Source organism: Pelophylax lessonae (assembly GCF_965119305.1).
Source record: "Pelophylax lessonae genome assembly, chromosome: 10".
NCBI lineage: Eukaryota > Metazoa > Chordata > Amphibia > Anura > Ranidae > Pelophylax > Pelophylax lessonae.
In genome coordinates, this window is record NC_138777.1 from 47,816,894 (window position 1) to 47,829,081 (window position 12,188).

General features: G+C 45.6%; 1 protein-coding gene across 28 annotated transcripts in view; it reads right to left on the reverse strand.

Moving 5' to 3' along the window:
- MADD (MAP kinase activating death domain) overlaps positions 1 to 12,188 on the reverse strand; it is a 188,998-nt gene that overhangs the window by 97,761 nt on the left and 79,049 nt on the right. For 22 of the 28 annotated variants that reach the window (XM_082270087.1, XM_082270080.1, XM_082270075.1 and 19 more), the window contains exons 5-9: positions 12,031 to 12,162; positions 8,349 to 8,462; positions 8,185 to 8,265; positions 3,443 to 3,499; positions 1,960 to 2,132 (exon numbers count right to left, since the gene is read on the reverse strand). In XM_082270087.1, the coding sequence (XP_082126213.1) occupies positions 1,960 to 2,132; positions 3,443 to 3,499; positions 8,185 to 8,265; positions 8,349 to 8,462; positions 12,031 to 12,162 (557 nt within the window). The remainder of the gene's footprint in view (positions 1 to 1,959; positions 2,133 to 3,442; positions 3,500 to 8,184; positions 8,266 to 8,348; positions 8,463 to 12,030; positions 12,163 to 12,188) is intronic. The other 6 variants (XM_082270090.1, XM_082270091.1, XM_082270098.1 and 3 more) reach the window with 1 other exon arrangement.

Consider the following 12,188-nt stretch of genomic DNA (forward strand, 5'->3'; position numbering starts at 1 on the left):
GTGCCTTTAAGGAGGGGTGGGCTCCCTCTAGTCACCTGTCCTCCATCTATCCCATTAAATGCATGTGCTCTCATTGTAGAGACTCTTTAAATTGTAGAGTTAGGGACTGCAGATATCAGGGTGCCTTGCCATGGCCTGCAGCTTACGCATGTATTTGCAAATGTGTGCAACCAAACCCCTGTTTTTAAACGCATACTGTTAGACAGGTCAATTCGGTTGGTCGCTGGCTGGTTGGTAAGTTGTGACTGGAAATCTCTTAGTTTTTTTTTTTTGATTGGTGTGATAAGTTCCCCTGGACGGGCCGCGTCCACAGAGGCATCAGGCTCAGAATCTGTTGAGACAGCCTGAGCAGGGGAAGGCGGGGGGACGCTTTCTCCTGGGCCTTTGCCCACACGCCACTTCCACCCGGGACACTAAGGACTGCAAAACAGCCATCAGTGCAACCATGGGAAGCTGGGGTTTCCGAGGGACCTGCCACCTCCATGAGATGTGACCCTGAGGCTCCATAAGGAAAGGAAGAACTTGCAGTACTAAAAACTATATTTTTGGCACCACTAAAGGATCCCCCCCAAGGCTCAGGGTACCCATCAGCAGAGAGAGAGATAACAGGGACCCCCAAAAACGCACCCTACCGACCGGAGGAGCGAAGAGAATTCAAACCCAGCATCATCATGGACGCAGTCATTGTTCATATGTCCCGGGCACAGGAAGGAGGAAACTAAGGAGGAAGAGGAGAATCTTTGGCATCTTCACAAGGCCTCAGTCCTCCAGCATCCCGGTGACATCATCTGCTACACAAACATGGCCGCCAACCAGAAACCAGCTAGACTGAAGGAAAATGGCCACCGTGACATCATTCGGCTACACAGACATGGCCGCCAACTGGAGACCAGCTAGACTAAAGGAAAATGGGCCCCCATCAGCTACACTGAAGCATGCTGCCAGGATCTTTCCTGCATCCTCTGCAAGGGGGCCCCCCCGAAGGTAGGACGTTTCTCTGCTGTGATCTCTGCACTGGGACCCCCCCCCCCTGCACTATACCCCACACTGCAAACAGCAGGGCATGCACCTTGGGGTATCCTACACTGGGACCCCTCCAGACTACCAGGGCGGGACACACACTATCCCAGGACCTTTACAGAGTGGGGATAGTGGGGGAGACCAGGTCTCTGCTGCATCCTCTGCCCTGAGACCCTCACCAGACTCCAGGTCCAGACAGGGGGGGAAAGGAGTGGGGGAAGCCCAGTTCAGTGAGTGATTTAAGGATGGGGGGTAGGGAACCTGCAGGCAGGCCGGACTATTCCTGGAGGTTACCCACATCCCCCCCAAAGAAAAAGGGAATAGGGGGGACTGAATTTACCCTTCCATGGTGCAGGTAAGACTCCAGATAGAACTCCTCGCCACGGAAATAGGGGAGCTGTCAGCCAAGGGAACGCTGTGACTCAGACCCAAGCCCGGTTGTATGAGACCCTGCGAGACGTTTAACTCGCGGGCCAGCCTCCGTCCATGAGGCTATTGTCGCGGCCAACCTATCGGGTAACTGCGGTCTGCACGCGCTCGCTGGCTGGTCTTGTGGGACTGCTAAATCTAGATTGCCCAGCCCGGCAGTTGATTGTAGATCTCCCAAGAGGAAAAAAAAAAAGAAGATGTAAGGAAGGAGAAAGTTGCTAGGACTAGAGATCCCAGCTGGGAGCCTAGGTCCTGACTAGACAGATTAAAACTAATTACCTAGAGCAGAGAGGGGGGTTATATACCAGCTGAGGAAGACCCATGTGTTTTTTGTTCTGCCTAGTCCTACTCCTGGAGGAGGCTATATATCCCACTAGTTATGATTTATGGAGAGCTGTGTCCGTCAATGAACGAAAGAGAAACTACAATCTTATAATGGCAGCATACAAGTCGCCAAGGTTTAACAAACGACCTACAAATTCTAAAATACAATAGCATCTGCCACCTTACCGTGTCGCCACGTCTACAGAGTCAACATCATTTCCATAAATAAGGGGGTTGAACTCCGTGGAAGGGGTACCCTGGGCATCACTGTGTGGTCGAAGCATGGCAGCCTCTGAGCTCTCATGGAATCTGTCCAGGTTAAGGATAGGCTGGGTGTTTAGGCTCATACTAGCCAGGGCCTGCACAGGTGAAAAAAACACAATGATGTAAGCTATGGCTTTCAAACTAACCCCTAACCCAACCCCCCCCCCCCCCCCCCGGACATGGCATACATATATAAGCACTGAAGTGAAGCCCTGGCACACAATCGCCATATCAATTCATCCCAAAGGTTTTCAGCATGATTGAGGTCAGGGCTTTGTGCGGGCTACTCATATTCCTCCACATCATCAAACCAAGTCCTAATGGAACTGGCTTTGTGCACTGGTATGCGGGAACAGAAAAGGGTCTTGCCCCAAACTAGTGCCACAAGGTTTCAAGCACACAATTGTTTAAATGTCTTTCTATGCTGTAGCATTAACAGTAGCCTTCACTGGAGAGACCTGAACTAAACCATTTTGGAGGGATGTCCACATGGCTGTAGCCATACAAAAAGCGTGATAGTCAGGCTTTTAGCGATATTGGATACTTTAGGCCTAATATGACAAAGACCCACATTAGTATAAAGTACTACCATTTCAACTGATGAATATTTGTTTTGATACAAAAGGGCTGGTATAGAAAATATGACTACATGTGTGTCACATCTGACTGTTCAAGTAGTCGGCTATTGTTGTCCCCTGTCCACTCTTGGTGCAACTCACCAAGAGTTGACAAGTTGGCCAAGTGGGTTTATGGCAAAAGATGCTAAAAAGTGAAGTTACCTGAAATGGTTCAGGCATCCCTATCCTCAGAATGGTAATGCTGACACTAGATCATGTCACTATTTTACATGCCCATTTATCTACATCAGTGTTTCCCAACTTCGGTCCTCAGGGCACACTAACAGGCCAGATTTTAAGTATTACCTTGGGGAGATGCAGACTACAATACTGCAATCACTGAGCAGCAAATTATATCACCTGTGATGTATTTCAGTTTTCTTGCAAACCTGGCCTGTTAAGTGTGCCCTGAGGACCAGAGTTGAGAAACACTGATCTACATTACGTGGCCCTAACATAACAGACCTATGGCCAGCTGACTTTTACAATAGCCTTAATATTTTTAAAGAAACAAAACTATAAAAAAAGGCACAGAAAAAATTAATGCAATCTATCATTTTGGACAGGATTAAAATCTCTGTTGCACTCTGCAAAGGATTAGTTGATGCAGATAATCCCCTGGAACAAAACCACAAGTCAATAAACCTTGGATGCTGATCTGATTAAACAGCATATTCTGATCTAGGTTTACGGTGTCCAGGCAGAGATTTGCTTTGAGTCCACTGGAAACACCTACACATAATCAGGTCAGAGCAATCTTAGTAATAGAAAGAAAGAACAGAAAGAACCTTGTTATCGGAGGCGAGAAGGCGCTGCTGCGTGATCACGGACATGCTGTGCAGACACTGAGAGGACGTCACATGACAACACCAGCGGCCAATCAGAGACAAGACGGACACATGAGCACAGAAGAGACAGGATGGAGGGAAAAAAATTACCAATCACAGAGCACAGATGAGAAAATGGAGAGCACGTTTGTTCTTAATTGAGGATAGAACATTGTTGCATAAAAATAAAAAAATACAAAATGTATTAAAGCAAAGACCTGCAGCTCACAAGATAACATAGTAGCACTGCAATTGGATCCAGACTGGTAGATCCATTTGCAGAAAGCAGCTTTAGGATACGCTGAGGAGACCCAGCTGTATCATAAATACAATGCGCAAGATAGAAATCGAGAGTAAGAGACCGAAAAGGAGTAGAGTAAGAAAAGAAGAAATGAGCAAAGGAGAGAAAGGGTAACTGAAAGAGGAAAGCGAAAGGGAAAGCCAGTGAAATAGGGAGAGGGGGAGAGAAAGCAATGCACAGAAAAGAAAAAAAAAAAAAGAGAAAGAAGAGAAAAAAAAGGGCAGGGGGGCAAGAGAAAGGGAGAAGGGTAATAAGGGAAGAAAAAAGGAGAGGCAAGGGCAGAAACTGTGGAGGTAGGGGGGGGAGCAAAAAAAAAAGAAAAAAACTGGATTTTTGACTTACCGTAAAATCCTTTTCTCTGAAGTTCATTAATAGATGCAGCTTCATATCTTCTTAGCCATTGGGATGTCCAAAAGCAGTATTATCATGAGGGGTGGGAAAACAACGCAAAGAAGAATGTAAATTTCCCCAAAAGCTAAAACGTAGCCAACCAGGTAACAAAGAGCTCAACCAGGAACAACTGGAGCTCACCTTTAACAAAAAGAAAAACATAAACCCTCAAATAGAAAAAAAAGTTCACTTTTAAACAGCAGCCAGCAAAACCTTGCAGCCAAAAGAGGCATCCGAAGATGCCAACACATCTACCTTGTAGAATTTTGTAAACGTGTGCACTGACGACCAAGTTACCGCCTTGCAAACTTGCATCACTGACGCCTGATGGCGAAAAGCCCAAAAGGCACTTCGCACTCTCGTAGAATGCGCCTTCACCGGGAAATGAGGAACCTGACCCTTAAGTGAATAAGCCTGAACCACAGTCTGCCTGATCCATCTGGATATGGTCGCAGCAGACGCAGTCAATCCTTTTCGAGATCCCTCGGTAAGGACAAAGCGTGTGATTTCCTGAAAGATTCAGTAGCTGCCAGGTAAACCCTAATTTCCTGAACCACATCCAGAGAAAGCAAAGCAATTTCCTTGGGATGCTTGGGCTTAGGACAGAGTGAAGGCAGAACAATGCCTTTATTCAAATTGAAATCAGAAACCACTTTAGGAAGAAACGACTGATTAGGTCGAAGTACCACTATCTTTGTGGACCACCATATAAAAGGTGAAAAGCAGGACAACGCCGCCAGTTCAAACACCCTGCGGCAGAAGTGATATAGCCACCAAAAGGCAACCTTCTGGACATAATTTAAGCAGGGGAATCTCCCTAATGTTCTCAAAAGGAGATTTTTGAAGAACCGACAACATCAAATTCAGATCCCACGGAGGTAACAGGGGTCGTCTCAGAGGCGCCATATGACGCACTCCCTGAATAAAAATGCGAATCAGGGCATACATAGCTAAAGGGCGTTGGAAAAACACAGCTAAAGCCGACACTTGGCCTTTGATAGTGCCCATAGCCAAACTCTGTTCAACCCCTTTTTGAAGAGAAGTCAAAAGCTACTGAAAACAAGCGAGGGTGCACTTTCAATGATTCACACCATGAAATGTAAGATTTCCACATACGATGGTAGATCTTTCTGGAAGTAGACTTCCTGGCCTTCAACAGTGTAGGAATGACAGAGTCAGAAAGACCTCTATCCTTCAATACCTGGTTTTTAACAGCCACGCTGTTAAAGCCAACGACTATAAAAGCAGGATGGAAAATAGCAGAGAGGAAACCTCCGAGGAGCATTGGCGACCAACCTTACCAGGTCTGCATACCAAGACCGGCGAGGCCAGTCTGGGGCCACTAGAATGACCGGAATCTCTTCCACTTCTATTCTGGGCAGCAGTTTTGGCAGGAGTTTCAACGGAGGGAACACATATCAGCCGATACTGACCTCAAGGAGCCACTAGGGCATCCATGGCGTCGGCCAGAGGATCCCTTGACCTGGCCACAAGCCTCTGAAACTTCTTGTTGAGTCAAGAAGCAAACAGGTCGACATCGGGAGTCCCCCACCGGACACACGGGAGGTGAAACACCTCGGGGTGCATGGACCACTCCCCCAAACCAACACCTGACGACTCATTCCAGAATCTTGGCCACCTCCCGGGCCGCCAAGACCCCCTTGATGATTGCTGTATGCCACGGTCATGGCAATGTCCGATTGAATCTGGACCGGGCAACCATGCAGACGAGCAGTCAGCAGACTCAGGCAAAGCTTTATCGCTCGGAGCTCCAAGATATTTATTGGCAGCTTTGACTCTTCCACCGTCCAGAATCCCTGGGTGCAGAGTTTCCCCAGCACTGCTCACCAGCCTGACAGGCTGGCCTCCGTGGTAACCACCGTCCAATACAACGGCAGGAAGGACTTGTTTTGGCGAAGTGCTGACGACTGAAGCCACCACAGAAGAGCAGACTTTGTGTAGTGACTCAACCAAATCAAAGCATCCAAAGGATTTTGGATCCTCGTTCCATTTTACGAGAATCTCCTTTTGTAATGGTCTCGTTTGGAACTGAGAAAACGGAACCGCCTCAAAGGTTGATACCATCAGACCAAAGGCCCACATGCAAGTCCGCAAAAAAGACAGATTGTTTGCCAACAACAACCGGATAGGCCCCTGCAATTTTTGCAACTTGTCCGGGGGAAGAAAGACCCTCGCCAAAGCGGAGTCCAGAGTCAGGCCCAGATAATCCAGTCTCATTGAAGGTATCAGGGCGGATTTTTTTAAATTGAGGTTTCAACCGAACTCTTGCAGTGTTCGGACAGTGACAGTCAAGTCTTCCAACAGGGCTGAGTGAGAGTCCACCCTCAATAGGAGATCGTTCAGGTACCCCAGTACCGAAATCCCCCGTTGGCACAGTAATGCCAACACCAGAGCCAGCACCTCGGTGAAGACCCTGTGGGCGGGGGCGAGACCAAAGGGGAATGCCGCAAATTGATAATGCTCCTCTCCTATAGCGAAGTGGAGAAAACGCTGGTGTCCAGCGTAGATAGGGATGTGTAAGTATGCGTCCTTGATATCTATGGAGGCCAAAAAGTCTCCCTGGTGTAGGGATGCCACTACCATGCGAATGCTCTCCATTCGAAAACCTCTGTACCCGCACAAAGCGGTTCAAAGCCTTGAGGTCCAGGATTGGACGCACTCTTCCTTCCTTTCTGGGCACAGTAAACAGGTTTGAATAAAACCCTTGAAAAGGTTCCTGAGAGGGAACCGGCACAATCACCCTTTGCGACAGCAGATCTTGTACCGCCTCTCAGGGATCCTTTAAACGGTCTCGGTCTGGAGATAGGATCAGATTGGACAGGAAGAACCTGGCCGACGGTAGAGACCGGAACTCCCAGAAGACCTGAATGGCTTTTTTTTCTTGCAACCCGGAGGTATGAAAAAGCCGCCTATGAGCAGTAAAAGAAGGCCCCCGTCTAGCACGTGGTGCCTTGTCCTTAGAGGATTGAGGGAGAAGATAAGATGGAACGCCAACATGCCTTGCGCAGTGGGCAATGCTGAGAGGCCATACTTGTCTGTATTGTTCCATTTGTAGTATGTGTCCCGGTAATACGAGGACAGTAGCAGAGTGTGTGGGGTTATGCCCGCAGAGATAGCCCCATACGCACGGTGAAAGCTTTTTGCGGCCTAGTGTCCTATTCCTGATGGGAGTAGCATAACCCAATGGCTAAGAAGACATGAGGCTGTATCTGTCAATGAACGATCGAGAAATAAGAGATGAATAAACCACAAGAAAAAGAGAAATAAATCAAAATGAAAAAAACAGACAAATATAAAAACTGCAAACAGATAAGTGGGGCAACTTTATTATATATACACACACAACCCTGTCCCTAACGCATTACCCAGTCTAATCTACACATCACCACAAAGAGCTTACCTAGTTATGGACTCCTCTAGTTTTGAACATCCTCCGTTCCAAAATCTTTTCTGCCACTGGCTAAACCTGCACAGTTAGTCACCTTCAACTTGAACTGAGCTGTACTTCTAGTGTCACTAGTGAAGTATGGTCCCATCTAAGTCTATGAGGAGTTACTCTACAGGTACAGCCAGCACCACAAAATATTTAGGTCTGAGATTGCAAAGATCAGAGAAGGCCTCCATCATTTATAAGTAGGCCCCTAGGTGGAGTGGTCTGGGTAAAATTAGTATTAGGGGAAAGGAACTTGTTTTTGTAGTTGTGCTTTAAGAACAAAATATAAAAACGTAAAAAGGGATGAAAAATGCAGAACAGAGGAAAGGGACTGACTGAGAGGGGGGAAAAAAGCCATACCATAGAAGAATAAAAAAAATAAAAAACAAAAAATGAAAAAAAAAAAAACTGAAAATAGACTGGCCTGCACAGAAAAAGAAACCAACAAGAAAAATATGCACTGCAAAACTAAAACAGATTTTAAAACACTGTGCGATGTGAAGCAATAACTTTAATTTACAGAAACCAGCAAAATCAGCGTATCAGCTTCCCCTTCACCTGCTTGAGGTGCTTCTTCAGCTCAGATGCTTCGGGTTCTGGCAGCACGGGTAAAGATTCTGCATTAGTAGGTGCGACAACCTGCCAGAAAAATAGAAAAGTCACCTGATAACAGAGACATTACAGGTAACTGCATACAATGATCAAAAAGGTTCAGTACGTACCTTATTGGTGTCCAAATCTACCAGCCAAACATCATCAGGCATCCTAAAGTCAGACTTGTAGAGAAAGAAGCTAGCAGGGACTCCTATGATGTACGGAGTGGGTGCCAAGAGCAGCTAAAAAGAACAAAAAACTCTTAATTTCTTTATGTGAAATAAACACCAACACATTCTATAAACAGAACTCTATTGCAAGTTTAAGTGCTTCTAAAGGATTAAAGTGGTTTTAAACCTCCCCCAAATGCTTACCAGGCTCCTCTTAATCCAGTGCTGTACCCAAGAGCTGCGTCACTGCACCCTCTCCTCACAGCCACACAGGTAGTAGCAGGAGTCATTGGCTCCTGCTGTTGTCAATCAAATCCTGTGAGGAGGGAGCAGGAGCGGGACTGAGGCACACTGTGTGTCTATGGACACACATGGCCAAGCTTGGGAGTGAGGCCGCACATGTGTCTCCATAGCAAGCGTTTACTATGGAAGCAGGCAGAGAAGAGTAGCAGCCAAGAGCGCCGGCAAGAGACATCAAAAGAGGCGGTTTGGGGCCGTTCTGTGCAATACAAATGCACAGAGCAGGTGAGCATAACATGTTTATTTTTATTAAAGAAAAAATGTTGCCTTTAATAAAGCTTTTTTAGTCCTATAGGGAAAAACAGCATGGGGAGATATGCATTACAACTGCTGCAAGAAATCAGGATTTACAGGTCATGTCTACCTCTGTGGAGAGAATATGAAATAAATGGTTTCTAGAAGATGCAACTGTCCTGTGCTTCGCAATTCCTGACGTTAGAGACCCAAACCCACCTTTGCCCAGTCGCCCCAAATACTAGGTGCTCAATCAATTTTAAACCTATTGGAGAAGGGGCCACCAGAAATGCAGCAGAAAAAAATCCCCTAAACCAGCAATGCAAATCGAATGAAATCTCCATTTCATAAAAAGATACCCGCCTGCATAATTGAATTTTAAATCGGGTTCCTTTCCTGACCAACAAGACCGAAGAACTTTTGTACTCTTAATAGAAAGGTCCTATAGTCTTTTCCACATCTAGTATCTAGCACTGCCAAAAGAAGGTGCCGAGAGGTGCTGAAGTGTGCAGACTTGACATGCTCAGCTATAGTATGCTGAGAAACATTGATAACCAGAGGCAACTAAAAAGGATTGCATACCTATAACTGGCATGGAAAGATTTTTTTTTTTTTCTTACAGAAAAGACTGGTATTCTGAAGCTTCGCCGAGTCCAGTAAGTGTGGACAATTTAGAGGCACATGGAAATAAGTCATGTGAATCTTTCCTCTGAAGATCAGCTTTTGATTAATTGCTTAGTCCAAGGCTGCTGAAAATCTAACAGTGCTATGGCAATGCTGGAGTTCTCACATAGTAGATAAAAAAGGTAGACACTGGAAGTGAATCCCTACACTGTACAGAAGCATTGCCACACAAGAGTATGCACATTTAATGCAGCTAATGGATACAACTATTTTTATGCCGCATGGAACGAATGTAAAGTGTTTTTGTACAAATCTTTGTGCATGCAAGTACATATGTACGTATTATGCTCAACAATTGAAAAAATAAATGTTAACAGAAACATGAAATACCGCATATCAATATAGCGATAGTTACCAAACTGAGTGTCTTGTTTGCACCCGGTATTAAAATGCTTAATGCATTTTAAATATTTGAAACATGCACACAACAAAAAAAAAAAAAAAAGTTTATAAACTTACAAAAAAAATATTTTTTAAATGCTAACTGTGTACGTTTCCAAATTTGGTGTGGAATCATCCTCTTCCATTCTACTGCGCAATCTGTACAGTGAGCTTAGAGAGGGGAAGGAGAAAAAGCACAAGTTGTCCATCAGGTATACTGCAGTGAGAGAAGCGTGCTGACAGAAGAGAGCATTGTGACAGCTATTGGCTTGTTGGTGTGCTGCTTCTCCTTCCACTGTCCAGTTAAAGGGTGGGGTGGGGAGGAGACCTGTAAGTGAAAGCAAAACTGCAGCAGATAAAAATCAGTCCCCCCCCCCCCCCCTCGATTCTGTGAAGTGTGACAAAGCTTTATAATCTCGGGCCTGGACGGAAAAACTGGATTTCTGTACTTACCGTAAAATCCATTTCTCTGAAATCCATTGACAGATGCAGCTTCATATCTTCGTAGCCAATGGGTTATGCTCCTCCCATCAGGAATAGGACACTAGGCAGGAAAAAGTTTTCACCACGCCTATGGGGCTGTCCCTGCAGGCATAACCCCACACACTCTGCTACAGCCCTCAGTTTCATTGCAAGCAGTGTTTAGAAGACAACATCCCCATTCCACTCATAATTAGGGGGGCAGGTGCTGTGTCTGTCAATGAACTTCAAAGAAAAGGATTTTATGGTAAGTACAAACCTTCAGTTTTCTCAATCGTTCATTGACAGACGCAGCTTCATATCTTCTTAGCAATTGGGACGTCCCAAAGCAGTATCATCATGAGGGGTGGGAAAAACCACGGAAAGAATGCAATTCCCCAAAGGCTAAACATAGCCAACCAGGCAACAAGGCAACAAGGAGCTCAACCAGGACCAACTGGAACTCACCTAGAAAAAAACATACAACCTCAAAAAGAAAAAAAAAAAAAAGTTCTCTTTTAAAAAAAAAGCAGCCTACAAAACCTTGCGGCCAAAAGAAGCATCCGAAGATGCCAACACATCTACCTTGTAGAATTTTGTAAACCTGTGCACTGAGGACCAAGTTGCCGCCTTGCAAACTTGCATTACTAACGTCTGATGGCGAAAAGCCCAAGAGGCACTCAGCGCTCTAGTAGAATGCGCCTTCACCAGGAAAGGAGGAACCTGACCCTTCAGTGAATAAATCTGTACCAACGTCTGCCTGAGCCATCTGGATATGGTCACAGCAGATGCAGCGAATCCTTTTTGAGGTCCCTCGGTAAGGACAAAAAAAGGTTCCCAAAAAATAACAGCTAAGACCGAAGTCCCAGCAGGGAACTAGGTCCTACTCCTAAACTGGGCAGAAACAAACTGAGGGCTGTAGCAGAGTGTGTGGGGTAATGCCTGCAGGGACAGCCCCATAGGCATGGTGAAAGCTTTTTCCTGCCTAGTGTCCTATTCCTGATGGGAGGAGCATAACCCAATGGCTAAGAAGATATGAAGCTGCGTCTGTCAATGAACAATGGAGAAAAAAACAAATCCTTTAGCTGGTAAAAACAGCTCCCGTATATATGCATTTCATCTGTGTACTTGAGGATTGCCTGGAGTTCAGCTTTAATTTTGTGGAGCTCCAAAGGAGAAGCAGACTGAATAGATTTGACCAAAATCCTGTTTGCATAGCCATGAAGTTCAGCTCTTCCACGGAGACTCCAGAAAATTCCCAAATTAACCAGCATGTTCTGGAACTACTATCAGTCTCCTTGCCCATTGGAAATGCCCTCCAAGAGCATGACGTCTGTTCTGGGTCCTGGTGATAGAATCTGCAGACTGCCTAACAGCTGGGCCAGGCTCAGTGCTTAGTATCCAAAAGAGTTGTGCAGACCCTCCATCTGCAGTTGCGAGAGTCAACTGTCAAGCCTTTCATGAAGTGGGCACTACAGTCTGATATTACCAAGGTCTGGATTAGGAATAACAGCCATCAGAACATGGTAAATATCAGAAATCAGTGGTGAATAGTAAAAAAAAAACAGTTACTAATTCATACCTGCTCAGCAGATGCCATGCATGTGGGAAGGAGTGGAATTACCGGAAACATATATTCCAGTGGATAAATCATGGACACAAAAGCCATTACAGACATAGACAATGCATTGTAGTCTCGGGATTGCAGAACAACCTGAAAATAAAAAAAATTCTGAAATT